Source organism: Penicillium taxi, assembly GCF_028828555.1.
Source record: "Penicillium taxi strain IBT 34144 chromosome Unknown utg000004l_segment0_segment0, whole genome shotgun sequence".
Taxonomy (NCBI): domain Eukaryota; kingdom Fungi; phylum Ascomycota; class Eurotiomycetes; order Eurotiales; family Aspergillaceae; genus Penicillium; species Penicillium taxi.
Window position 1 is genome coordinate 5,151,671 of NW_026643206.1, and position 24,128 is coordinate 5,175,798.

General features: G+C 46.3%; 8 protein-coding genes across 8 annotated transcripts; 6 read left to right on the top strand and 2 right to left on the bottom strand.

Moving 5' to 3' along the window:
* Positions 1 to 1,913: 1,913 nt before the first annotated feature.
* N7495_006790 (M1 family metallopeptidase) lies at positions 1,914 to 4,798 on the top strand (the record flags this gene model as incomplete). Its single annotated transcript, XM_057209441.1, has 2 exons — positions 1,914 to 2,242; positions 2,311 to 4,798. The coding sequence occupies 2 exons, from the start codon at positions 1,914 to 1,916 to the stop codon at positions 4,796 to 4,798; spliced, it is 2,817 nt and encodes a 938-aa protein (XP_057063215.1).
* Positions 4,799 to 6,247: 1,449 nt separating this feature from the next.
* prp28 (mRNA splicing protein PRP28) lies at positions 6,248 to 8,662 on the bottom strand (the record flags this gene model as incomplete). The annotated part of the gene is made up of 3 exons (XM_057209442.1): positions 6,248 to 6,419; positions 6,476 to 8,175; positions 8,315 to 8,662. 3 exons carry the CDS (start codon positions 8,660 to 8,662, stop codon positions 6,248 to 6,250), a joined length of 2,220 nt encoding a protein of 739 aa, XP_057063216.1.
* A 662-nt stretch (positions 8,663 to 9,324) lies between these two features.
* Positions 9,325 to 11,597, bottom strand: N7495_006792 (putative mRNA splicing protein (Prp39); the record flags this gene model as incomplete). Its single annotated transcript, XM_057209443.1, has 4 exons — positions 9,325 to 10,597; positions 10,957 to 11,060; positions 11,138 to 11,353; positions 11,436 to 11,597. The coding sequence occupies 4 exons, from the start codon at positions 11,595 to 11,597 to the stop codon at positions 9,325 to 9,327; spliced, it is 1,755 nt and encodes a 584-aa protein (XP_057063217.1).
* Positions 11,598 to 11,837: 240 nt separating this feature from the next.
* On the top strand, positions 11,838 to 12,499 carry N7495_006793 (mitochondrial 54S ribosomal protein mL59; the record flags this gene model as incomplete). The annotated part of the gene is made up of 2 exons (XM_057209444.1): positions 11,838 to 12,392; positions 12,458 to 12,499. The coding sequence occupies 2 exons, from the start codon at positions 11,838 to 11,840 to the stop codon at positions 12,497 to 12,499; spliced, it is 597 nt and encodes a 198-aa protein (XP_057063218.1).
* A 2,052-nt stretch (positions 12,500 to 14,551) lies between these two features.
* Positions 14,552 to 17,202, top strand: hxB (putative molybdenum cofactor sulfurase protein (HxB); the record flags this gene model as incomplete). Its single annotated transcript, XM_057209445.1, has 2 exons — positions 14,552 to 14,735; positions 14,801 to 17,202. The coding sequence occupies 2 exons, from the start codon at positions 14,552 to 14,554 to the stop codon at positions 17,200 to 17,202; spliced, it is 2,586 nt and encodes an 861-aa protein (XP_057063219.1).
* A 768-nt stretch (positions 17,203 to 17,970) lies between these two features.
* Positions 17,971 to 19,166, top strand: N7495_006795 (ceramidase; the record flags this gene model as incomplete). Its single annotated transcript, XM_057209446.1, has 7 exons — positions 17,971 to 18,023; positions 18,078 to 18,120; positions 18,162 to 18,222; positions 18,303 to 18,443; positions 18,498 to 18,779; positions 18,830 to 18,947; positions 19,004 to 19,166. 7 exons carry the CDS (start codon positions 17,971 to 17,973, stop codon positions 19,164 to 19,166), a joined length of 861 nt encoding a protein of 286 aa, XP_057063220.1.
* Positions 19,167 to 20,062: 896 nt separating this feature from the next.
* N7495_006796 (uncharacterized protein) lies at positions 20,063 to 21,142 on the top strand (the record flags this gene model as incomplete). Its single annotated transcript, XM_057209447.1, has 2 exons — positions 20,063 to 20,482; positions 20,537 to 21,142. 2 exons carry the CDS (start codon positions 20,063 to 20,065, stop codon positions 21,140 to 21,142), a joined length of 1,026 nt encoding a protein of 341 aa, XP_057063221.1.
* A 457-nt stretch (positions 21,143 to 21,599) lies between these two features.
* N7495_006797 (uncharacterized protein) lies at positions 21,600 to 22,565 on the top strand (the record flags this gene model as incomplete). Its single annotated transcript, XM_057209448.1, has 1 exon — positions 21,600 to 22,565. The coding sequence occupies one exon, from the start codon at positions 21,600 to 21,602 to the stop codon at positions 22,563 to 22,565; it is 966 nt and encodes a 321-aa protein (XP_057063222.1).
* Positions 22,566 to 24,128: the final 1,563 nt, after the last annotated feature.

Below are 24,128 nucleotides of genomic sequence, written 5' to 3' on the forward strand. Positions count from 1 at the left end.
CATAAAGTTGATTGGAGACTGAATTCCTCGGATTCAAGGGTTAAACATAGATATCAAAAGGCATATTTCTGCCCGATCTACCAAGGTACAAAGGTACAAAGGTACAAAGGATAAATAGTACCAAATTCTGTCCATGGTTACCTATTCGGGCAGCGTTCATACAGTGATTACTTCGGCATATTATTGAGAGATACCTGGGTCCCTAGGTAGCATGTATTCTATTGTACTTTATTGCAGCAATCAATTTAAGCAAGCTTAGAGCTAGTCGACATATCATGCAGGTACTTCTTAAGAGATAAGAATCCCTGTACAAATGAGCATAAGTCCCCAAAGAGCAGACGCGAGTCTGTCTTTTGCTCACCGCTACATCTGGAGACACGATCGACAAGGCCCAAGCGATGACTCCAATTAAAGCTAGCTTGGCGAGATATGTTCCAACACTTTTATGGATGCCCATTCACGAGATATATCATGAGCCCCTCAAACTGGCTGGTAGTTTGTCTTGCAAGAAAGAGCAGACTACATAAGTAGAACTGCCCAACAGTCGTCTGCCGTGGAATCGGGACATGCGCTGAGTGAAACTTGCGTGAATGATGAAGGAAATTACTAGGGGGAAACCTTTTTCGCTATTAAAGGGAAACTTTTTTCGGGGAAACTTTTACCCAGCCCGATACTGACTAAGCATTCAAGTTACCGTCTGAATAGTCTCAAGACATATCTGAACCTCCCTTCTAATAGGTGATAGAATTAATCTTAGAATTGAGATAAAGGTTCTAGACATTAATTGACCCAAGACAATAGATTTCGATTGAGCTGGCGTTTTTATTTGAATAGAGGACTTAGAGTGTCCGGAATAGACTTCACTTCACTCTCTACCTCACTTTACTTCACTTCGTCTTTCTGTTAATATAATGCCTTCAGTATTGGGACTAGCCTAATACGGAGTAGGGGGTTCTCCAAGTAAGAGCTTCACCCTCTCTCACTTTCTGTTCTTTACTTAACTCTCAACATTCCAGATTTATGATTTATCGACAACACTTATTACACATCGACAACGCTCATTGCACATCGATATAACGCATATGGCTTACCTAGAATTCAAAAAGGCAGAAGATGCAGAGCTACCCCGCAATACCCTCGATGGGCATCATCTGGTGATAGAGCCACCTATATACCCAAGGTATCGCGTCACCGTTACTTTAAAAGCAAAGAGCATATCACCAATAATCGCCAATAATTGCCCTAACCGATTTCGATGTCCTCATCAATCTTCTCACCAGCCCCCTCACTATCGGAAACGCTCTCAGTTTCCTCACCTTCACCACCTCTCTTACAATCAGAGACGCTCTTGGTCCTGGACAAGTCAGTATGGTCGATAGTAGCCTCCCTAAGGCTTATAGCACTTAGATCGATGAGCAGCCTGCTCCAGAAACCTCGGATCAACTCCTATCAATAACAAATATCAGGAGGAGTAGGCTACTCCCACTCCTGATGCTATTGAGGACTAGCGAGATCGGCGGATGAATTCCTAGACAATCTAGACTTCAGTCTAGTCCCAGATTGAGTAGCTCAAAGCAAAGCTGAACAGTATAGTCAAGGCTACTCTAATAAAGCCTAGGAGGGATAAACGATCAACTATATCATGAGTAACTTAAATATCAAACAGAATCAAGGCTGCTCCCTAAATCAATCCTTAGTTTTCTGCTTTTGAGTTTATTTCGCCCATGAGCTCACCGCCTTGATTATCTCCTTCCAATTTATTTCCGATTGTCCTTGAGGCATTGAATCCCCAATAAACATTTTCATTGTTCTTGTATTACTAAATTTTTATACCCTGTAATTATTCAACTGGGACTATCTCCCTTTTTTCTCTTCTCCTTTGTTTTCTTCCCCATTGGGGGTTTTGAACGCCGATGCGCCGCTTCTCCACGCGAACCTTGCTTCGAGCAAAGCCACCGCTTCTCTCTGCCAGATCTCCCCACCCCCTCATCTCTATCTCCGCTCGCTCATCTCCGACTCCAAGATCGATCGCTCGTTTGAGTCCACGTTCTCTCCTTCACCAGAATTCGAAGCGATACTGCTCCTACCGCAGAATGTGCCACGCCCGACGTGAAGAGCTCTCAGGCTCGACCAACGTTCAAGGTCGTGAGGTCTTACCCACCAACGTGAAGCCGGTTCATTATGATTTGACTCTCGAGCCTAACTTTGAGAAATTCACCTATGATGGAACTGTTGTGATTGAGTATGTTTATTCTATATATCAAAAGCTATACTCAAGGTCAGAGATGATGCTAACAATAAGCTCTAAAGTCTCCAAGTCAAGGAAGACACCGATTTCATCTCCCTCAACTCCAACCAAATCGATATTCACAGCGCAACCGTACTGTCCAAGGACACAGTGGTAGAATCTAAGCCTGAAATATCTATCAATGAGGAAACTCAGGTTGCAACTGTCAGCTTCAAGCAGACTCTTGTAGCGGGGTCAGATGCTCAACTGAAGCTGACCTTCACCGGTATTTTGAACGATAACATGGCTGGCTTCTACCGTTCCTCTTACAAGACCAATGGCGAGACCAAGTACATTGCATCGACTCAGATGGAGCCTACCGATGCTCGTCGGGCATTCCCTTGCTTTGACGAGCCCGCCCTAAAGGCCAAGTTCACCGTCACTCTCGTTGCCGACAAGAGCATGACCTGCCTGAGCAACATGGACGTCGCTTCCGAGACTGATGTTCAAGGCGGAGCTAAGAAGGCTGTCAAGTTCAACACATCCCCGCTCATGTCAACCTACCTGATTGCCTTTATCGTCGGTCACCTCAACCACATCGAGACCAAGAATTTCCGCGTGCCCATCCGTGTCTATGCTACACCAGACCAAGATATTGAGCACGGCCGTTTCTCCCTTGAATTGGCTGCCAAGACCTTGGCTTTCTATGAAAAGGCCTTTGACAGCGACTTTCCGCTGCCGAAGATGGATATGGTGGCCGTGCCCGATTTTAGCGCCGGAGCCATGGAGAACTGGGGCCTGATTACCTACCGCATTGTCGATGTGCTGTTAGACGAGAAGACCAGCGGTGCTTCGCGCAAGGAACGTATTGCCGAGACTGTACAACACGAGTTGGCTCACCAGTGGTTCGGTAACCTGGTGACCATGGACTTCTGGGACGGCCTGTGGCTCAACGAGGGTTTCGCGACTTGGATGTCCTGGTACTCTTGCAATGTCTTCTACCCGGAGTGGAAGGTGTGGCAGACCTATGTCATCGACAACCTTCAGAGCGCTTTGTCGCTTGATTCGCTCCGTAGCAGTCACCCGATCGAGGTCCCCGTGAAGCGTGCCGATGAGATCAACCAGATCTTCGATGCCATCTCCTACTCTAAGGGCTCATCTGTTCTGCGTATGATTTCAAAGTACCTGGGAGAAGATGTGTTCCTGCAGGGTGTTCGCAACTACATTAAGAAGCACGCCTACGGAAACACCGAGACCGGTGACCTGTGGTCTGCTCTCGCTGATGCCAGCGGTAAGCCTGTTCAGTCGGTCATGGATATCTGGACGAAGAACATCGGTTTCCCCGTCGTCAGTGTGACTGAGAATGCGGCGTCATCCTCAATCAGCTTGAAGCAGAACCGCTTCTTGCGTACCGGCGATGTCCGTCCCGAGGAGGATCAGGTTCTCTACCCCTGCACTCTAGCTTTGCGCACCAAGAATGGCGTTGATGAGAACACCATGCTGACAGACCGCGAGCACGAGTTCAAGGTTCCTGACCTTGACTTCTTCAAGCTCAACGCTGATCACTCCGGTATTTACCGTACCAACTACACCCCGGAGCGCTTGACCAAGCTGGGCAAGGCTGCCCGTGACGGCCTGCTCACTGTTGAGGACCGTGCTGGTATGATCGCGGATTCGGGTGCCCTGGCCGCTTCAGGCTACCAGAAGACCTCAGGCCTGCTGTCACTTCTCCAAAGCTTCGACACCGAGTCAGAGTTTGTTGTATGGAACGAGATTCTCGCCCGCATCGGAACCCTGCGCGGCGCTTGGATCTTCGAAGACAGCAAGACCCAGGCTTCCCTCAAGGCCTTCCAGCGCTCGCTAGTCTCAGCCAAGGCCCACGAGCTTGGCTGGGAGTTCTCCGACAAGGACGACCACGTCCTGCAGCAGTTCAAGGCCCTGATGTTCGGCTCGGCCGGTATGGCCGAGGACCCCGTCGTCCTCAAGGCCGCACAGGACATGTTTGCCAAATTCGCTGCAGGCGACCACTCCGCCATCCACCCCAACATCCGCGGCAGCGTCTTCACCCTTGTTCTGAAGCACGGCGGTGCTAAGGAGTACGATATCATCCTAGACCGCTTCCGCCACGGCTCCACTTCCGACGAGAAGCTCACCGCGCTCCGCTGTCTTGGTACCGCCGAAGACCCGGCTCTCATCAAGCGCACCCTTGACTTGGCTATGGGTGATGAGGTCAAGAACCAGGATATATACATGCCCCTCGGCGGTCTTCGCAACCACGCTGCAGGCATCGAGGCCCGCTGGACCTGGCTGAAGACAAACTGGGACACCGTCTTCGAGCGTCTCCCTCCGTCCCTCGGCATGCTGGGCACAGTCGTCCAGCTCTCCACTGCAGCCTTCTGCACTGAGGCCCAGCTGAAGGATGTACAAGACTTCTTCGCCGCAAAGGATACAAAGGGCTTCGACCGTGCCGTTGAGCAGAGCCTCGACGCCATCCGTGCTAAGGTCAATTGGCTGAAGCGTGATCGTGAGGATGTCGAGACCTGGCTTGGTCAGAACCAGAGCAAGCTATGAGGAAGAAGTAACTCACCTTGCTTTTGGTACTTTCCGTCTCCTTTTCGGTTATTAAAATTCAGTTGCGATGACACACCGGCTGTCTTATCTTGCTTCCGCTGTCGGAGCTTTCTCGTTCTCCTCGCCTACACCTCCACTGCTCTTTATGTTATAGAAGATGAATGGAAAACCAGGTTGTTGAGCTCACCGATAGAAGTTCTGACTAGGGAAACATACATAGATATTAAGAGTCCCAAGTTGGTGTTTATTTCATGAGTTATATCAAAAATTCTTATTAGCACCACCTAGAAAAGAAAGGAACACCGTTCTTCACAACATGCAAAGAATTTGATTACTTGAAACATGGAATTGTTGATTGATTTAAAAGAAAATAGATTCACACAGGTCTAACCAAAAGAAATTGAATTTGGGAATATTTTTCTTCTTGCTTAAATTCGAATGCAGGCTCCGATTTGAATAGGAAGTCGCTCGATTCTTTTTCTTAGAATTATGATGAGGCAATATAGCCAGTGCAGAAGGTCTTAACCTGTTTAGTAGCTTGTCCAAGACAAAGGTTTCTTGAACGAAAGAAGTTAAATGATACTGTGAAAAAAAAAACAGCATGTAGAAGATGAAAGATGCCTATATAAGACATAGTGGAGGATGTTACAAACGAGGCCCTTTTGAAACAAGGCATTGAGGGGAATAACTCTAGTCATTCCTTATTTGTGCGCTGAGAAGAACTTATAAACTCGTTTAAAAGCCATTAGACCAAGGTAGAAGAAGTGAAGAGTGAGATAGCTCATAAGAGCAACATTCACAAGCGCGATATAAGTCAGATGAAAACTTTGAGAGTAAACTAAGATGGAGTTTCCCATCTTATTCGCAGCTCTATATCAGACGATGATCCAGTCATAAGACTAAGCATACAAAGTAAATTATCTCAGCAATACAAAACCTCCTCAACCTAGTCCAGCTGAAATACGTTTCCAAATACTGGGCGGAGCTTATCTATATTATCCTCGATTGCCCGAACCATCTCTTCCATCTGAAGCTGGCTACCGACCTATATATCCCGTGCAGTAAAAACTTTGATCCAGCAGCCCAGCAAATTAGGCCCCTGGAATCCCTTCCAATGTGCTATGTTTTAATTAGACAGTCAGATCCCTCTTGTCCATGGCGACACCAAATACTACTCAGATACTCAGGTACTCAGGCTATAGCGCTTATTGCTTATGCTAACTATATACGGACAGAGAACCAAGAGGGGATAAGAAGACTGAAGAAGGCAATTCTGGTCTACCTACTCTACCTAGTCTGAAGAAAGCTATCCTCAAAGCCAGTATTAAACATACAATGCCATTGACTGAGCCATCCAACCGCGTGGATGGCAGCAGCATTAGATGATATTACACAACAAGATCAAGAACACCGTCTGACGAGCTCGAGGAATGGCACAAGCAGAGATATTCAGTCGCGCCGTCCCTGCCTGCCTGCATTTCGCCATTCGCCATTGCCGGCAGAATATTCATCAGTCTTATTCTTCTCAAGGGGCCGTCTCGACTGGGCATCTTCGTGCTTTCTCAGCTCCTCGGGCAGTTTCGAGATGGGAGATCTGTCGATCATCTGTCGGAGATCGTACCTGGTAATAAAATTAGTTTACTTCTGGCCATAATGATTAAGAAAGGGAAGACATACAGCACAGCGCTATCCTCGCTGCTGAGGAATGTGATAGCGACACCCTTCTTGCCAGCACGACCGGTACGACCGATACGGTGAGTATAGGTCTCGATTGTTGAAGGCATGTTGAAGTTTATCACGAGGGAAACGTCAGGTACATCAATACCACGGCCGGCCACGTCAGTAGCGACCAGGACTTGGACTGATCCATTCCGAACGGAGGCTAGGGCGGCTTCACGCTCAGCCTGGGTCTTGGAACCGAAAAACTGGGCCACAGAAAACCCCTTTTCTTTGATAGTACTCGCAACTGTATTAACCATGCTCTTGACATTGACGAAAACAATGACCGGGGGGAAGAACTCTCCAGAACTGAGGATCTGATTAAGTCTTTTCTTTCGTGCTTCTTCGCCTTTGACAAACTCTACGCGTTGCTCAACAGTCTCCACTGCCTCACCGACACCACCGATGGTGATGATGGCTGGACTCTGTAAGTACTGGCGCGCAATACGCTCCATAGTCGGGTTCATGGTGGCTGTGTACATCATAGTTTGACGATAACGGGGTCCACCTCGGCGTCGTTGAATCGCGCGGTCTTCCGCTACACCCATGTCAGGCTTCAGATTAGAGGAAGGAATCGCATTCAGAATTGTGTTGACAGGTTCCTCGAAACCCATATCAATCATGCGGTCAGCTTCATCCATGATGACGTAGTTGCACTGGCTCAGAACCAACATACGGCGCTCAATAAGATCGACGAGACGACCAGGCGTGGCGATAATGATCTCTGCACCATTGCGCAGACTGTAAACCTGTTCTTCAATGGGTTTACCGCCGACGAGACTGACCACCGTGAATCCTAATGGGGTGCAAAACTTCCTGGCTTCAACTTCTATTTGTTGGGCCAACTCACGGGTTGGCGCTAGGACAAGAGAATAAGGTCCATCATTTATGCGTCCCTCGTCCATATCAAATCGTGGCATGTCCAGAATGTATACCAAGAGCGGAAGAAGGAATGATGCCGTTTTGCCAGAACCTGTCACAGCAACGCCGATGAGATCGTGAGACTGGAGGGCAATGGGAATAGCGGCGCGCTGAATGGGGGTTGGATCCTTGTATCCAACCCGATCCACGAGGTTAAGCAGCTGTTGAGGCAGACCACTCTCCTCCCATGAGCGCATCGGGGGAGGTACGTTATTACCCTTGGAAGCAATATTGAAGTCCTCCTTGAAGATACGCCAGTCGCGATCACGCATTTCATCCAGTCTCTTTTCACTCCAGTGCCTATTATCCAGGGTCTTCTTGTTGATTGCTTCAGTACGATGGTGGTACATGTCAATCATGAGCTTGGCACGCGCGGCGCCAGTTTCTGGGTCGTGTTGTCTTATGAACTCCGCAGACTTGCGCACCCGCTCCTCTTCAGCTTGATCTCCGAGCATATCCAGTGTCCCAGGACGCTGAATCGGATTGGGGTCATTGATAGCGCTGGTGTCATCGTCAGCATTCCAATCAAAATTAAATTTCTTGTGGTGGGAACCGCGGCTGCGTTTTTTCTTGGCTGAGAAAGTCGAGGTCCTCTCTGTGCCCATGTAACGCTCTTTGATAAGTGCTGCTTGTGCAAGCGCTTCCTCTGGTCCAATTTCGAAATTGACCTTCTTTTCCTGCACTTGCTTTGTTCGCCGTGCTTGCGCAATTTTTTCACGCTCACGTCTGGAAAGGGCCTGGAAATTAGAAAGAAAAAAAGTTAGCAGACTGAGATGCGCATTGGAGGTTGCGACTGTACGACAGAACTCGCCTTCTCAGCTACTTTTCCCCGTTCATGGTCCATGAGCATATAAGACGCCCGCATCTCTCCCCCACTCTTGGTACTTCCCCCCATGATTCGTGTTGGGACGGCGGTGGTACAGGTGGAGATGCAACCGACGAAAGTGCAGCTGACGGAAGTGCACCATCATCTACACTGGACAGAGATGGGATCAGATATGCGGGCTTAGGCGCTCGCTTCTTGCCTCCCCAGCCAGTCTTCTGCTTTTTGGGCCTTGGGGGCGTATCTTCAGGATAATCCTCTGGAGGAGGCGGAGGGACACCATCATCCGGGGGTGGTGGAGGAGGGATGAATTCAGGTGGAGGTGGGGGCGGCGGAGCACCTGACTCAGGAGGGGGAGGAGGGACATGAGAGGATGACCCAGTGAACGTAATGTCGTCCATGACTTTGTGAGATGAGGTGGGGTAGACAAGTTAGGACGAAAATTGGAAATTGCGCTCGTTGCGCAAAGTGCCGAAAGTGCCAAATGAGGTGGTGACCTTGTTACAATTAGTGTAAAGACATAAAAACAAGGCGTAGAGGGAAAAAATACCAAGCACAGAATGTGATGTTTTTAGCTGTCGTCACACACGATTCAGCAGGGCAGCTGGCAGCTGCCCGGATTGAGCTTGGAGGGGGGGGGGGAATAAAATGGGAATGGAAGGTTAGGGGCTGGAAGATATTATGGAGGATGAGAGGCGAGGGAAGAGAAAATAAAGGTAAACAAGGAAAAAATACGAAAAAGAACAAGTGACGCAAAGTGAAGACTAGATAGCTTATCTGATGTCGAGTCGTATAATCACGTGACATATTCTAAATCCATTTTCAACTACGGAGTACAGAATAAGAACAGAATACGGGATATCAATTGATAGGGCATGAAGATAAAGGGACTTTTCATTAAAAGTAAACTAAGGAAGCTTTCAAAGAATCCTCGCAAGCACTGCCTACCATGGTTAGGAGGGGAAAAAAGGGTGCCAACCTGCTACAAGAATCGCTGCAAAAGAGACACCACCGTTGGTGAAAACCGTCAGAGAAACAAAAGGGAGGGGGAAAGAACGATAACCTAATACTGAAGATTTGCCGAAGAAAGGGAAACTCCTTCAATTTGCTTGGCATGTGACGGGCCATAGAGCTTTTGGTCCAGGGCCATGTATTCTTTAGTAGCACCCTTGTCACCTCGCTCCAGGAGATACTTCATGTAAATTTGGACAAGTTCCACGTGAACATCGGGGTGGACAGTACTCTTAGACTCGAACTCAGACATGACCTCTTTAATCCGTTTGTAGTGGTCATGCTCAGTAGCAGCACTGGTGGGCTGCTCAATCTCGAACAGGAGATAGCTAGACCAAAAAGATCGGTTGTCCAGGTAGTACTGCTGATATGTCTGGAACACACCCCGAGCTTCATCGGGAGTTCCTTGGACTTTCCACAACAGTCGGGCCCATTCGGCAACTAGGATACCTTTGGTGGTCATAGCAGATTTGTCAGAATCGATCTGCTTCTTGTAGACCTGGACAGCAGCGTCCAGACCTGCATCACGGCGAGACATGTTGGCCAAAGAGTTGATTGTGTCGACATGGTCGGGCAAGTTGTCGAGCATGCTGTTATGCAGCTCAATGGCGAGATCGGTGCGATCGGCCATTTCCTCAGTATACGAGTACTGCAGGCGAATTTTGGGCTCAGAGATGGGAAGGAACACGGCACAAGCACGCTGATAGATGAATCTAGTATTGCTCTGCTTATCAAAGTGGCTTTCTTTGTCTTCTTGCGCAAGCATCCACCGGGCATACCGGAACCAAAACTTCTCATAACGAGCACATGTCACGAGGCATCGTTCGTAGAGAAACGTGGTCCGCTCGAAGACATTTTGACTCTCCTCGAAGTCCAGGTAGTTCCACCAGTTGGTCAACTCGCTTTCATCCAATTCAGTCACGTGGAAATAGGGGCGTTTGATTTCCGATTCAAAGGCCCAACGAATGTTTGTTTCGTTCTGGGTAGTCTGGAATGTTTCCAAATAGTAGTTGTCAATACGGAGTCTGAGTTCATGCTCAATTTGTGACTCCATAGCAGACTCTCCCAGCTTAACCGTAACCTCTGAGCGAAATTCGTCCAATTTTTCAGCCGCGACCAACTCAACCAAAGGACGGTTGGGAGACATGGAGCGGTAACGCTGAAAGTAACGAGTATATTGATGGCAAGGGATACGAATCAAACGAGCGAGAATTTCGAACACCTTGTCCGGGCACTCGTTGCGATCTTCGTACTCGATGTACTTATCCCAGAATGGGTGAGAGAGAAAGTCTGATCCACAGCTATCGGCGCCACGAGAAAAGATTCTGGTAAGGGCTCAAGTCAGTATAAATGGATAATTTGAGGGTAAATAATAGAGAGGAGGGGGGGGGGGGGGGGGGGGCTTGGTTTGGTTTGGATTGCATGGTAACCAATGCAATTCCTAAGATCGCAAAGCTGTAAGTTGATGAAGTTTATGGGGAGGATAGTGCTCTGGACATAAGATATCAGGGTTCTTAAAAGCTGTCCTTCGTGGTGCCCAGGAGTCTGACTGGAGGTGGGGACGAGAAACAGTCTAGATGTGTCATGAAGTAACTGTCTCTCACTTCATATGTCTCGGCACCACAAGAAGTTATCGGTAGTTGTTATAGGGATTGGGAATGGAAATCAGGTTATCAGCACTTACTCTCTGACTTCATCCACGACATGACAAGTTTGCACCTTGAAATCACAGTAGCTAGCCCAGAGATCAACAGATGTGGGGATGCTAGCTACACCCCGTTCGTAAATCTATTGGGCGAATGAGGCTATTAGTGACAAGATCAAACGATATCTGGATATCTGGAAAAAGGGCAGGAGAACTTTACCATGTCGGCAGACTCGGTGCCCGCAAATCCAAACTCGCGGTCGGCATACTTTTTCCAGTACACAAACATAAGAGGAAACTTGGTGAGGAGTCTATCATAGACGTTTCGAACCATCTGAATGGCCTGCGGGTGAGAATTGCGAGTGACGCCACCGTCGACTGCTTCTGTTGTGTTCAACAACCTCTCCCAAATTTCAAAGTTGTCTGGGTCTTGCGACTGAAGAAAGAAGAACATGTGAGAAATTAACCGTCCAGCAGCACGTGGGACCGTGCGGTATTCATTCATTGTGGGATCTCACCAATTCAATTTCAAGAGCTTTAAGCTCCGCATTCTCCTGGTCAGTTCCACCAGTGTGTTGGTCGACTGGATTTTGGGGGGAACTGATTTCATTTGGGTGAGAGAATTCCCATGTATCTCCTGGGTGAGAGGATTCCCATAGATCTCCTGCAATTTCTGCCATTTTGATAGTAAGTTTGAAAGAAAAAGAATGGTGATAAAAGGAGTGGGAAATAGATGATGGAAGGTGGGAGGTGTGGGAAGTGGAAGGTAAAGGTGAATGATGAGAACAAAGATGATGAAAGTTATTGCCTGAGGCAACGATATCAACCTAATTTAGACTAGTGTCATCTACAACTTTTATCGCCAAATCCCAATCATCCCGAGTTTCTTCACAGCTACCATTGACCTCTGTTTTGCCATCATGGCATCTGTTTCAACAAATGTGGGCATGCTGCCTACCCGGCTTCGAAATTTCTTTGCTCGTTACCCACCTCAGATCTACTCGTCCCTAGTCGTACCTCGTCAACCCGCCCCGGAGGGTGAACCCGTCTCGGCCAACCAAACCCTTCCATCACCATATACCCCTGACCGTGAGGTAAAGGGTACTGTCAAAGAAGATACTGCCGCCTACTCTGTTTCAAAATCGATTTTGCACAACCCAAAATTCAGGAATCCCTTCTTGCCGCGAAAGGTCTTTACTACTGGCAAGTGGCAGGGTCCACGATATGGACTACGACAGCAGGCAGACCTGGTCAAACTGGCAAAGGAATACAATGTCGAGGCCTTACTGCCCCCGGGACCTAAGTCTACTGAATACAAGGAGGCTCGGTTAGCAGAGCGTGGTCTTCGCATTAAGGGAACTGGTATTGGCCAAAAGGTCAAGGGCCACAAGTGGGAGCGTACTATGGAGGCGAGACTCGAGGACCGTCGCAAGGCTATGACGGAGATGCCGGAGTTGATCAGATTGTGGAAGCAGGTAAGTTACCTGGCAATTACTATGCTGCACGTGCGATGGAGATGGAGACTAACTGTATCTTGCAGAGAGGTCACGGACGTGGATGGAGACAGTGGCCCAAGCGGTAAATGGCATATCTTTATCCATGCTCGTTTCGTCATTCCCTGGCAGTTTCCTAATTGGTGGACTCTTTCTATCTACGACGTTTTATCAGTCCTGTTTCCAATCCTACGAGGAAAGCATTTGTATGAACATTGCGAGTGTTTGGATGGGAGTTCTTTTCATATATTTTGTTTGATTTATGCGTCACCTCTACCCCCTCATCTTTATCTGTATTATAGGCAAGCGTGGACGCGGAGTCTGATTCTTCCTGGGAAAACGCTTACCAAAGGTCTATCTTTAGACCGCATAAAGCTACTCACCAGAGCAATTTACTTTTTTAAGGTTTCAAATCTACCTTTTACACGATGAAATATCCTCCGGCCTTATTCCGAAGCTGATCAAGGCCTCGGAAAAAGTATCCTCAGTAAGTTAAGTCAATTGTCCCCAAGTCAGTTGACGAAGGCATCATATCTTGACTTCGGAACCGAACGGGACCAATGGATACCAGCAATTATCCTTCATGCAGGGTATCTAGGTACTATACCAAGTTACATGGATCATGGCTGCCCAAGACCCCCCACTAATTATGATGGCTTGAAATACTGACAGGAAGTTGCGGAGTACTCGCAACCGTGAAACAATTATTGATTTTGATTTTGACTTTCCATCATTGCTTCTTGATGACAATCTCATTGTTCCAGAGAATTCTAGAATCTATTGGGCGTCGTCATTATCCCGATCACCGCGATTCTTTTACGATATATAATTCATAACGAGTAAGCTGACTGGGCCCATGAACCTAGTCAAGTGCAGATTGATTACCTGCAGCTGGATCGACTATTTCGACAGCTGAGAGTTCAGCCCATGCCAAATTACAGGGTGAGAATGTGATATATGCTGATATATTGCTTCCAGAGGGGAACCCTGGAAATTATGTGCTGGTTGGTGCATATCTTTGGCGCGTTCATTCGTATGGGCGGGGCTTCAATATTAGGTGCAGTTTCTTCATCGAATCTGGATTCGAGAATAGGCCATCCACCTAGATACTCCGCATCTCATGTAAGCTTTACGAATTAAACGGTATCATTCTGTAAGCCATGAACAATTCGTGATCATATACGACTCCGAGAAGCCATATCACGTGATCACAGGTACAATTAAGGGTCCGAATGAAAATGCGTATTTGGTATTATGTTTACTTGACCGCTTTCGGTTTAATATCTATTCTTCCTTGTACCTACCTTCCACCCCTCCTCAAAATATAATATACAAAAAAAACTATATGAAACAAAAACATACAACAGTCAGGATTCGCATGTGGTCACCCACCATACTACTAACTGACCGGCGTGTGGCTTAAGTACGGCTGAGCGGACGGGAAGCCCTGTTCTCCACACCCTGTGGTCGTATGTGGAAGAAGAGTCGAAAAGTAGAACTATATAGATTGAAAGATAGCAAGAAACATTGTAAAGGCCAGGTGAGATGTGCATAGATAATTATCTAACCATTATTCTAATTTCTGCCGCTTCAATACACTAATAACGCCATAAAACGACATGAAACGTGCTACGAGGATCATTTGCATGAGGGCCGTTATTTGATACCATATACAGCGGTTCGATCGCCACTGAAAAAGAGAAAGTCAGACATAGATAGAGGTGCATTAGTGGGTTCAAGAATCAAAATATAAGATCGATGGATTGCCCTAGTGTCGGTATATACTCTTCTCTACAATAAAAGACCCCCTTACCTAGATAGAAGGCAGAAAGCTGTTGAAATTGAGAACAACATTGACCGCTATCGGTAAGCTCCGATTATAGTTCCCCGCAAGTCATCCGCCTTATCATTCTTCCCTTTGACCCTTTTATATGTGGACATCATTGCACAAAGATGCTGCTATTCCTGGCTCTTGTCGAATATTTACCAAATTTATCTTTTATGATTGAGCCTAATATCTTCAATGAGTTGCAAACTAACCGACAATGTTAGTTTTATTATCTATCCTATTGGTCGCCACTTTCAAGTGGGCGCCGTGCAGCACCATCTGGAACTTGTTGAATAAGACATATCGCGCCTATATGAAGCCTGTGGCTTCTTTGCGGAATAATCCTGCCTCTACCTCTGTGGTAATCCCAGAATATTCATCCTCTTCATCATTGATGGGAGATGCTGAAAATGTCGAATTGCCACAGAGCGACTATGGCCGCGGCTATTCTGCCGATGTTGAAACTATTAGAGAACAGGAATATCCTTTGCTCAATGGTATTGATTACTCCCATAAAATACCAAAATAAATATATCTAATACTTACTCACATCTGTCTATAGAAACAACTTATCTTGATCATGCAGGCACTACTCCATATGCTAAGTCCATGATTGAGAATTTCTCGCGTGACATGACATCGAATCTTTTCGGAAATCCCCATTCTATGTCATTGTCATCGCAACTATCCACACAGAGGACTGATGATGTTCGGCTTCGGGTTCTACGGTTCTTTAATGCTGACCCAGAAGAGTTTGACCTTGTATTCGTGGCGAATGCTACTGCAGCCATCAAGCTCGTAGCTGACTCGATTCGGGACTCTGACCATCGTGGCTTTTGGTATAGCTATCATATAGATTCTCATACCAGCCTTGTCGGGGTACGTGAAGTGGCCGACATGGGCCATCAATGCTTCCAGAGCGATGCGGATGTGGACTCCTGGATCTCGGAGCTGGCTACAACACAGTCTAAAGCGCCACGGCTATTTGCCTTCCCGGGACAGTCTAATATGAATGGGCGCCGCCTTCCCCTTCGCTGGTGTAAACAGATCCGCGCTGTTGCAAATGAAACTGGCGGGAGCGTATATACATTACTCGATGCTGCTTCTCTTGTGGCAACATCTCCCCTTGATCTTACTTCAGCCGCGCCGGATTTTACAGCGCTGAGTTTCTATAAGATTTTTGGATTTCCTGACCTAGGTGGTTTGATCATTCGCAAAAGTGCTGCCCGGGTCTTCGAAAGGAGGAAGTATTTTGGTGGAGGTACTGTTGACATGGTCTTGGCTGACGGTGCCCAATGGCATGCTAAGAAGGAGACTTCAATCCACGAGCGCCTTGAAGATGGTACACTACCCTTCCATAATATAATCGCCCTTGATTCGGCCCTTGATATCCATAAACGTCTCTATGGCTCTATGGAAAATATCTCTGCACACACAGCATTCTTAGCCAAAGGGCTCTATGACCGACTATCTGTCTTAACCCATTGGAACGAGACGCGGGTCTGCGAAATCTATTCATCCAGTATAGGCTATGGTTCCTCCAAATTTCAGGGTCCGATATTAGCTTTTAATATCAGAAACAGCCGGGGGGAATTCGTCCCTAAAACTGAAGTGGAAAAGTTGGCAACTGTTCAGAATCTCCAAATACGAACAGGCTCAGTTTGTAACCCGGGTGGGACTGCATCTTCACTCGGGTGGGCGGGCGAAGAACTTCGTCGACATTACACCACAGGCCTGCGCTGTGGTGACGATCATGACATCCTTGGTGGACGACCAACGGGTATTCTGCGTGTAAGTCTCGGTGCAATGACCAACATAAAGGACATTGAATCTATAGTAGACTTCCTTGCCGAGTTTTATGTGGAGACGATCCCTCCTGTGGTCGCCGTTAATCCGCCAGTTACAGAAAATGATTCTGTGGGTCGCCATTTCTACATCGAAAGTCTTTCTGTCTTCCCGATCAAGAGCTGTGGAGCTTTTAAGATTCCGGAGGGTAAACGCTGGGAGGTGAAAAGAGAAGGTTTAGCTTGGGATCGAGAATGGTGTTTGATACATCAAGGAACTGGTGTGGCACTAAGCCAGAAAAGATATCCTCGAATGGCTCTTATTCGCCCCTCTATTGACCTCGATCGTGGAGTTCTCCGGATCACCTGTGGTATTCTCACAGACTCCGTGAGCCTTGAAATATCTTTAAGCTGGAACGAAACCAGTCTCATATCAACCTCTTTACGCCCCACCTCAAACAAGAAAACCACCGTCTGTGGAGATCAAGTGCCCCTACACGCCTATACATCACCAGTAGTGTCTGCATTCTTTTCCGACTTCCTTGGAGTGCCGTGCACTCTTGCTCGATTCTCTTTACAGAGTACCACTCGGTTTTCGCGGCCACGCCGAACATCGAGGGTCTGGAGAAACAAATTTCGCAAGTTTATCATGCCAGGCTCATACCCACCAGATCTACCCCCAGCTCTTCGTGATACCTGCCAGAAACCTCTTACACTATCCAACGAAATGCCCATACTAGTTGTCTCCCGCTCATCTGTCAATCGCCTCAATGAAACCATCAAAGGGGGCAAGAATGGCACAGGTGCCAGTCAAGCTGTGGCGGCTGATGTTTTTCGTGGAAACATTGTTGTCGCCGAGCGGCTGGTTAAAATTGGGGATGTAGAGGAACCATACGCCGAGGACCACTGGTCCTCCTTGCGATTAGGAACTGAGCAGCTTCGTATTGATATGACGGATGCATGTCAGCGCTGCCAGATGGTCTGCATCGACCAATTCACAGGCCAGCGACGTGAGGAACCCTTTTCAACACTGGCGAAGACGAGGAGCGTCGATGGTAAGATCAACTTTGGCAGATATGCTGCACTTTCCCGGGAGGAGATTGAGGGCTTGGTGTCGGATCCAGCTCATCGGACAATCATGGTGGGAGATGTGGTTGTGCCGACATATCAAGATGACTGAATATGCTCCGATGGAGATATCCTTTGTTATAAGTGGGTTGTAGTATTTGATAAACTGGGTATTCTGTTTGGTACTTAAACTGGGACGGTTTCATGGCGTGCATACATCGGGCCAGGTGTTTATTGGGTTGCAATGAGTTGTAAACTTTTCGGATTATTCAAAAATGGATGTGGTTATCCAGATATCTCCCGAAGTCTCAAATTTTGTTTGATACAGTAAGTACAGAGGTCTCCAATTAACCTTGGGCTTATTTTAAATATAGAAAAAGCCAAGACGATACATGAACTGCTAATATTGGCGCCTGCTCGTGTCCCACACTAGAGTTAGGTAAGATATAGGCTGGACATATCCCCTCCAATAATGTTGAGATGGACCAATTGGCCGTGATTTAAGCCCCTCATGGGATTGAATCAGTTCAGTGGCGTTGTCTTAGTCTCTGACTCTCGGCGTTAGTTTCGGTAAGCCTCGGATGTAGACTTGACACAGTAGAGAAACAGAAAGCATTTTTACTACACCCACAGGAGAGCTGTGAGTCTTTAGAAAGCTTTCAAACTGTAAACAAGACAAATCTAAAATGCCTTGAAAATCTAACTAGTTATTTGATTATTCAAAACTGAGCGAATGATGTAAGCAGAAAGATTTCCGGATCAGGACTAGCGTTATTCAAGTTCATTTGTGGCAGACCCGCATCTCAAGGTCGTAACTCTCTATTTCTCCCATTTTCAGCGGATTTTTGTTATTGAAAATCGCCAGTAGACAGCTCTAAGCATGGATTCTCCCACAGTCAACCCCTTCTGGGGACCTCAAACCTCCTATTTGAAGTATGTTTATACTAACAGCCTTCTCGGAGTGCATTATAGCTGACCCGATCTTAGCTTCTGTGAAGAGGTAAAGCACCCTATCTGTGACGATATTGAGGTTTGTTTGTGTGAAATATGACTTATAACTCATTTCTGAAGGACTATATCATCACTCGCTTCATCGCTGAGTTTATCAATACTTGTAGCAGCTTTGTTTACAGTGAGTTTGTGGGCATCGGAAACCCCGCGGATAGCGGTGAAAAGGAAATTAATCGATTGCAAACTGATATTCGCATGTAGTCTTCTTTGGAATCTATGGGCTGCTAGGTCTTCGCCATAAAAACAAGGCTGGCATGCGCTGGATCTCATACTATGGTTTGATCGGAGTCGGGGCCTGCTCTGGTGGTTACCATATGACTCTCAAATACCATACACAAATGTGTAAGTATTTCTCCTTTTACTGGGTTTTGAGGTCTAAACTAAGAGGCTATGTAGCGGATGAACTGTCGATGCATTTGCTCACAACGCCTCTACTGTTTCGAGTTCTCACATATAAGGCTACTCCACAGCATACTAAAATAGTTGGATCCATCCTTCTTACCATGTTCACCATTGTAATGGTTACTCACATGGTTATGGATGAATTCCTGCTTCATGCTGTTACCTTTGGGTTGGCAGCTCTCTTGATCACAACACGTACCACATCACTTATATCTCACGAGATCCCTGATCCAACCATCAAGAAGAAGTTCCGGATCATTGCGAATGTGGGACTCTGTAAGTATCCCCAAACAGTTTTTAATGAATAGATTACTTAAAATCTTCAGTCAGCTTCATCTTTGGTTATCTCATCTGGCTGGTTGACGGCTATGCCTGCGGAAGCCTTACTGACATTAAACACATGGTTGGCTTACCGCTTGGATTTCTCTTTGAGTTCCATGGATGGTAAGTTATTAAAGTATCTTGCTTAACTCGAGAGAAGCTTATTGACTCGAAAACAGGTGGCATTTCTTCACTGGAATCGGAGGCTACGCTGCAGTTTCCATCGTTGACCTTATTACAGCAGATGAGGTACATCAAGATCCTACATCACAGCTTGCCTGGCCTTTAGCCCCTGCAGCAAGAGCCGCTGATGCAATTTTTGGTTCTAAGGAAAAGGTCTAGACGGTTGAATGAGAAGAGAGTGAACAGTGAAACAGGAGGCAGAGTCTGGATTCACAGACGGTCTACCATATACCCATGGCGCAGTATCATTAATGATGGCAACTGTCATTGAAACTATAGCTTTCACTGCAATATAGTGAGCATTTAGAGCAATCCATGACATGGGGAATACCTGACCCCAGGGTGTTACCCGAAAGAAATCAAGAGCTACTTCTGATCTTGAAATTTTACCAGTAACCTTAGAGCCTGGTAGAGTTTAAAATTTGATATGCAGAGATCTTGGACAAACATCCAGGTTCTCAGCTTATTTTGTTCCCCAATAGTCTTTCAAAATCAACAAAAGTCTACAAAAGTCAGATAAAATAAAAGGATTCAGAATCTTTGTTCGGAGATATCTGACACAGTTTTCCGAAGTCTATATTAGGTCACTTAGCCCCGAGATCTGCACTAATACAACGGCGAGAGCTGTGAATAATAAATCAAAGGCTATTGAGATACACTTTGGAATTTTTGGTCTATTGAGCTTTTCTTTGAGAGGGTCGTGAGATGTTGAAGATAGTTTATATTGAAGAGACAAAGAAGACTCCTGCGTGAGTGGATATTATGGGCTAGTATTTACATTGCGTTGTGTTATTAAGCTAATTAGCTCTGCCCTACAGCTGATTACACCCCTTTGTTTGGGTCACTCTATGGGTCTACCTATATAAGACACTGTAATGAAGAAGCATTTATAGATATTCTAGCAGCCCTACGTACCAGATCACATAACTGCTTTGTGGTTCTTGAAACGCCTGATGCCCCTCTATAGTTCCCAAGTCCTATTTAAACACATCGCAATTGTCTGAGAGCTTAGAAGCGTCGAGAACAGAAAATTTATTATCAAGTTGATATGCAAGATGGAACTTGCTTGTATCAGAATCTTTCTTTCGCTTAGTCTATTCATAGCAGGTTTCCAAGCCCTCTTCACTCCCAACCTCTATGAATTATCTCCCAAATCCCCGACTGTGCAAACCGATTCGACACCAAGAGACAGCATTTGCACCACCCATACTATTGCAGCTGAAGAGAACTGCGTAGTCTTGGCCTTCTTTCTGCATATCACAATAGCAGACATTGAGAATTGGAACAAGGCTATGTTTGGATGGAAGGGCTGTGGGAATCTCTCCCAAGGTCAAATCATATGTCTAAGTGCTGGTGAACCTGCCATGCCTGTCGCACTTCCACAGGCAATCTGTGGTCCTCAAGTGCCTGGTACTGCGCGACCTAGCAATTACGCCTCTCTTGATACTCTCAATCCATGCCAAAGCAATGAATGCGTGGGTGTTCTAACACTGATAACCTTCTTACCAACTAAACTAACTATTTTGTAGTGTTCTTTATGGGGTCAATGTGGTACCACATCAGAGTTTTGTGAGTACACTAAGTGTATCTCAAATTGTAAAGCACTAGATTTGGTTGAAGGAGGTAAAGTCAAAGGAAGCGGAGACAAAAAACCAGCTACCACTACCACGAGCCTCGCCACGGAGATTACACACTTTGCGTGGACAAAACCAGCAGAATCTACATCCACTACAACGTCAGCGGAAGTATCAGCTCCCACATGGTCTATAACAATGTATGCCGATAAGGATTGCAATGCCAAAGGCGGCTACTACTATGTGGCAGGACACAACAAGAAGTTGGAAAGCCAGTGTCTGGTGATGAGTGGTGGAGACGTCAGCATGGAATTTGGCGACTCAGGTGTTGCTTGTGAATGGTTTCCAGATGGTGGCTTCACACCGACCAGCTGTGGTTCAAGTGACCTGGTGAAGCCCAAGTCATACTGGATTGATAAAGGACAATGCAACATGTACTCTGATACGAAGTGCTCTCAATTTTCTGGCACAGTTTATAATCCAAGTATAGGCTGCCAAGGCCCATACAGAACTCACTGGGGACCTTCTGAAGCAAAATCGATGATGTGCTCGATAAGTTGATTGGAGAGGGAGGGCATGGCGAGCTTTTTGTTTCCTTACACCTAGGTAGCGATTCAGCACGAACAGTGCTCCATTCTCAATGTTTTTATTTTTGCAATTACAAAGCTTATAAAAAGCCTCATATATATAGTACCTAAGATTGGCAGGTAGTCAAATAGGAAAAAGAATTGAACTTTGGATGCAGACCCCCCCCCCCGTGAACTAGGGCAAGGTCCGTAAACCTGTCCAAGTTTTATCTAATATAAGAGAATATCAGCATTCTCCTATTTTTGGGTTATTCGATATGTTTCCTGAGTCCCGTAAAATAATCTCTGCAATTTATTTATTTCCTTATAAACCAATCCGGATAAACCGGTGGGGAAGATTTGGTTTACCCCGCGGGGAAGTCGATTGACCAGATCTTTAGATGAACTGTTCCTTCTAAATGGCCCCTGAATTATCACAAATCTATCACAAAATGCGTGTCACAACCCATCCCCAAAATCCTCCAGCTTTGGGGGAACTTGCAGTTGTCATTCAGCAGGCACTTGAAGCCAACTTTGCCAGCGCAACTGTCAAGGTAGTGGAATGCCCCGACCTTCGACAGGCTCCTTTCAGCCTTGCTGCACCTGGTCTTTCGGGCAATCCATGTATAGCCGACATTGGTGGTCAATCCAACCTCTTCCCTTCACCTAATTTTGAGGCGAAGTATTCATTATTGTCCCTGGCCAAAGACATGCAAATGTCGCCCGCTGGGGGATCTTTGATAGGGGCTGGTGCTGGTCCATTTCAAGATATTGGTCGTAATTCTGAACTTGCACCGAACATCTCCTGGACAGCAAAAGCTCCGACATCAGACTTTGATGATGTCAACTCCTTGCAAGTTACAAATCAGACTTATGTTATACAAACCCGGGATGATGGTTCACCGTGTTGTGATAACACCCCGAGTACTAATTGTGCTCTCATGATGAACCTTTATGGATCAAATGGTGATACTGGACTAGTTCTCAAGGTAACTGCTCGTGCTCGAAGGGGTGATTTGAACTTCACAAACGCTATCCGCTTGGGACTGCATGATCACTATGGCGATAAAAGCCCAGTCAGCCTTGGTGGTGTCTTTCTCTTGAAATCTGGAAAGGCCAAGTTTCATATCATGCCTGATTTTCCTCCAAAAGATCAATTGCCATTTCAAGGTCGAGACCAGCTGGAGAATCAATGGCTCACGTATCATATCTTTCAAGCGCCAGTTGTGTGCTTGACAGTTATGCACAGTGCTGACCCGGAAGGACTAGGCCTACGAATGGAGCATACGCATTGTTTTGAGACAGGTGGAAATCACAAAGGTGGACATTACCATTATGATATTGAAGAGGAGGAGGTAGAGTATGAAGCTTACCTTCACCCGGCTTCCATTCTTTACAGAATTGATCAGCCAAACTAAGGGGCAGAAAATGTGTTTTGGTTTTTTCAGCAGCTTAGAACCTTGGGATATGATGCCAAATGAGAGAGCTCTTACCTATAAGATCACATTTGTCAGCGCGTGACAACTAACTATCCCCCCTTCTAGAGGTTGCACGCCCCGGGCGACTTATCCTATAGTTCTAAATAAAGGAGATGGAGTCCTAAGGAAACGAATCTCAGCAGTTTTCTCATAGAGTCGATTGCGATTCGTTGGGTCTTCGCATGGCCGATATTTTGAAATGTTGAGTTGGAGTTTCTTTGAAAGCAGCGGAGAGTTCCTTCGTTTATTGTTTGTTGTTCGATGTTTGAATGAAGTCTTTGAGGTATAAGAAGGAGAAAATCCCTATTTCGCCTTTGACCGTTCCAACTCATCTCTCTGCTTCTGCTTCAACATGAATCCTTTCGGTCCTCCACTACCTAGTCCCGCTCCTGATCCGAGAGATGATCTGGATCTGATCTGGCGTATCACGTATATGTCCTGCGCTAACTTCGTGGGAAGGGCGAAGAAAGCCTAGCGATAGGGTCGTATGGTTGATATCTAGTGTTTTTGGGGGTATGGCTGCTTGTAAAAGCTGCAACTTTTGTAAAGATAACAAGAAAGTTTGTTACGTGGTAAAAGTCTTCCTTGATACCCTCTGGATTAATTGCTAATTTTTTATGTTGTCGAACCCTCCTATGGGCATTATGGGGCTGACGACTGAACTTTTTATCCATCGCCGCCGTATACTTCTGAAACACTTCTTGCGGAAAAGCCTTGGAAATATCAAGCCCATTCTCTATATAATGTCCTTCAACCATCTTTCGAAACGCAACGATTAAGCCACCGGATGCTAGGTGGCATGCGCCCATCCAGGCATCCATGGAATGAAAACAGGAACAGTTCCAACGCTCCTTGCAGGTACGTTGACCCCTAGCATTTATGACTACTCTCACCACTCACCTGAGTTTTAATCTGTATTCTATTAATATGAGTATGTAACTGATAAATTAAAAATTCTAGTTTCCAAATTGCTAAAATTAGAATATAACTTGGAAGACTTTCAGCTTTCAAGAACACTGGGCCTGGTCTATCTAGATCATATATAAAGGAAGGCATCCCTTCAAGCACATCGAAGTTAGAGAAACAGCGATAGAGCGGAGTGACTACCTAGGTAGATTAGATCCTGCAAATAGTACAAAAAACACCCTCTAATTTGACATAGATTGTCGACTTTTAGGGGATTGGGTGACCAATCAGAATGTGTAAGAATGATTGATTAATCTAGTATACTGAAACTCTCAGGAACTGAACTAACTAGTGTGTAGTGGGCAGGCAGACAGGTGGCAGTGTGGCCTGACTAAGCAGGATGTGTATATAAGTGATATGTTTTAGAGATCAGACCATCAGACTTCTTCTCCTCTGAGCTTCTCCTAAGTCTCCTTCTTCGTCTCCCACTACCCCTCCGATCCCTGCGCCCATCTGGGGAGTATCTGGTTTCGCAGACCAATGCAATACGGTGGCCCCGTTCCCCATTCCACTAGTTAACTAGGATCAAAATGACAT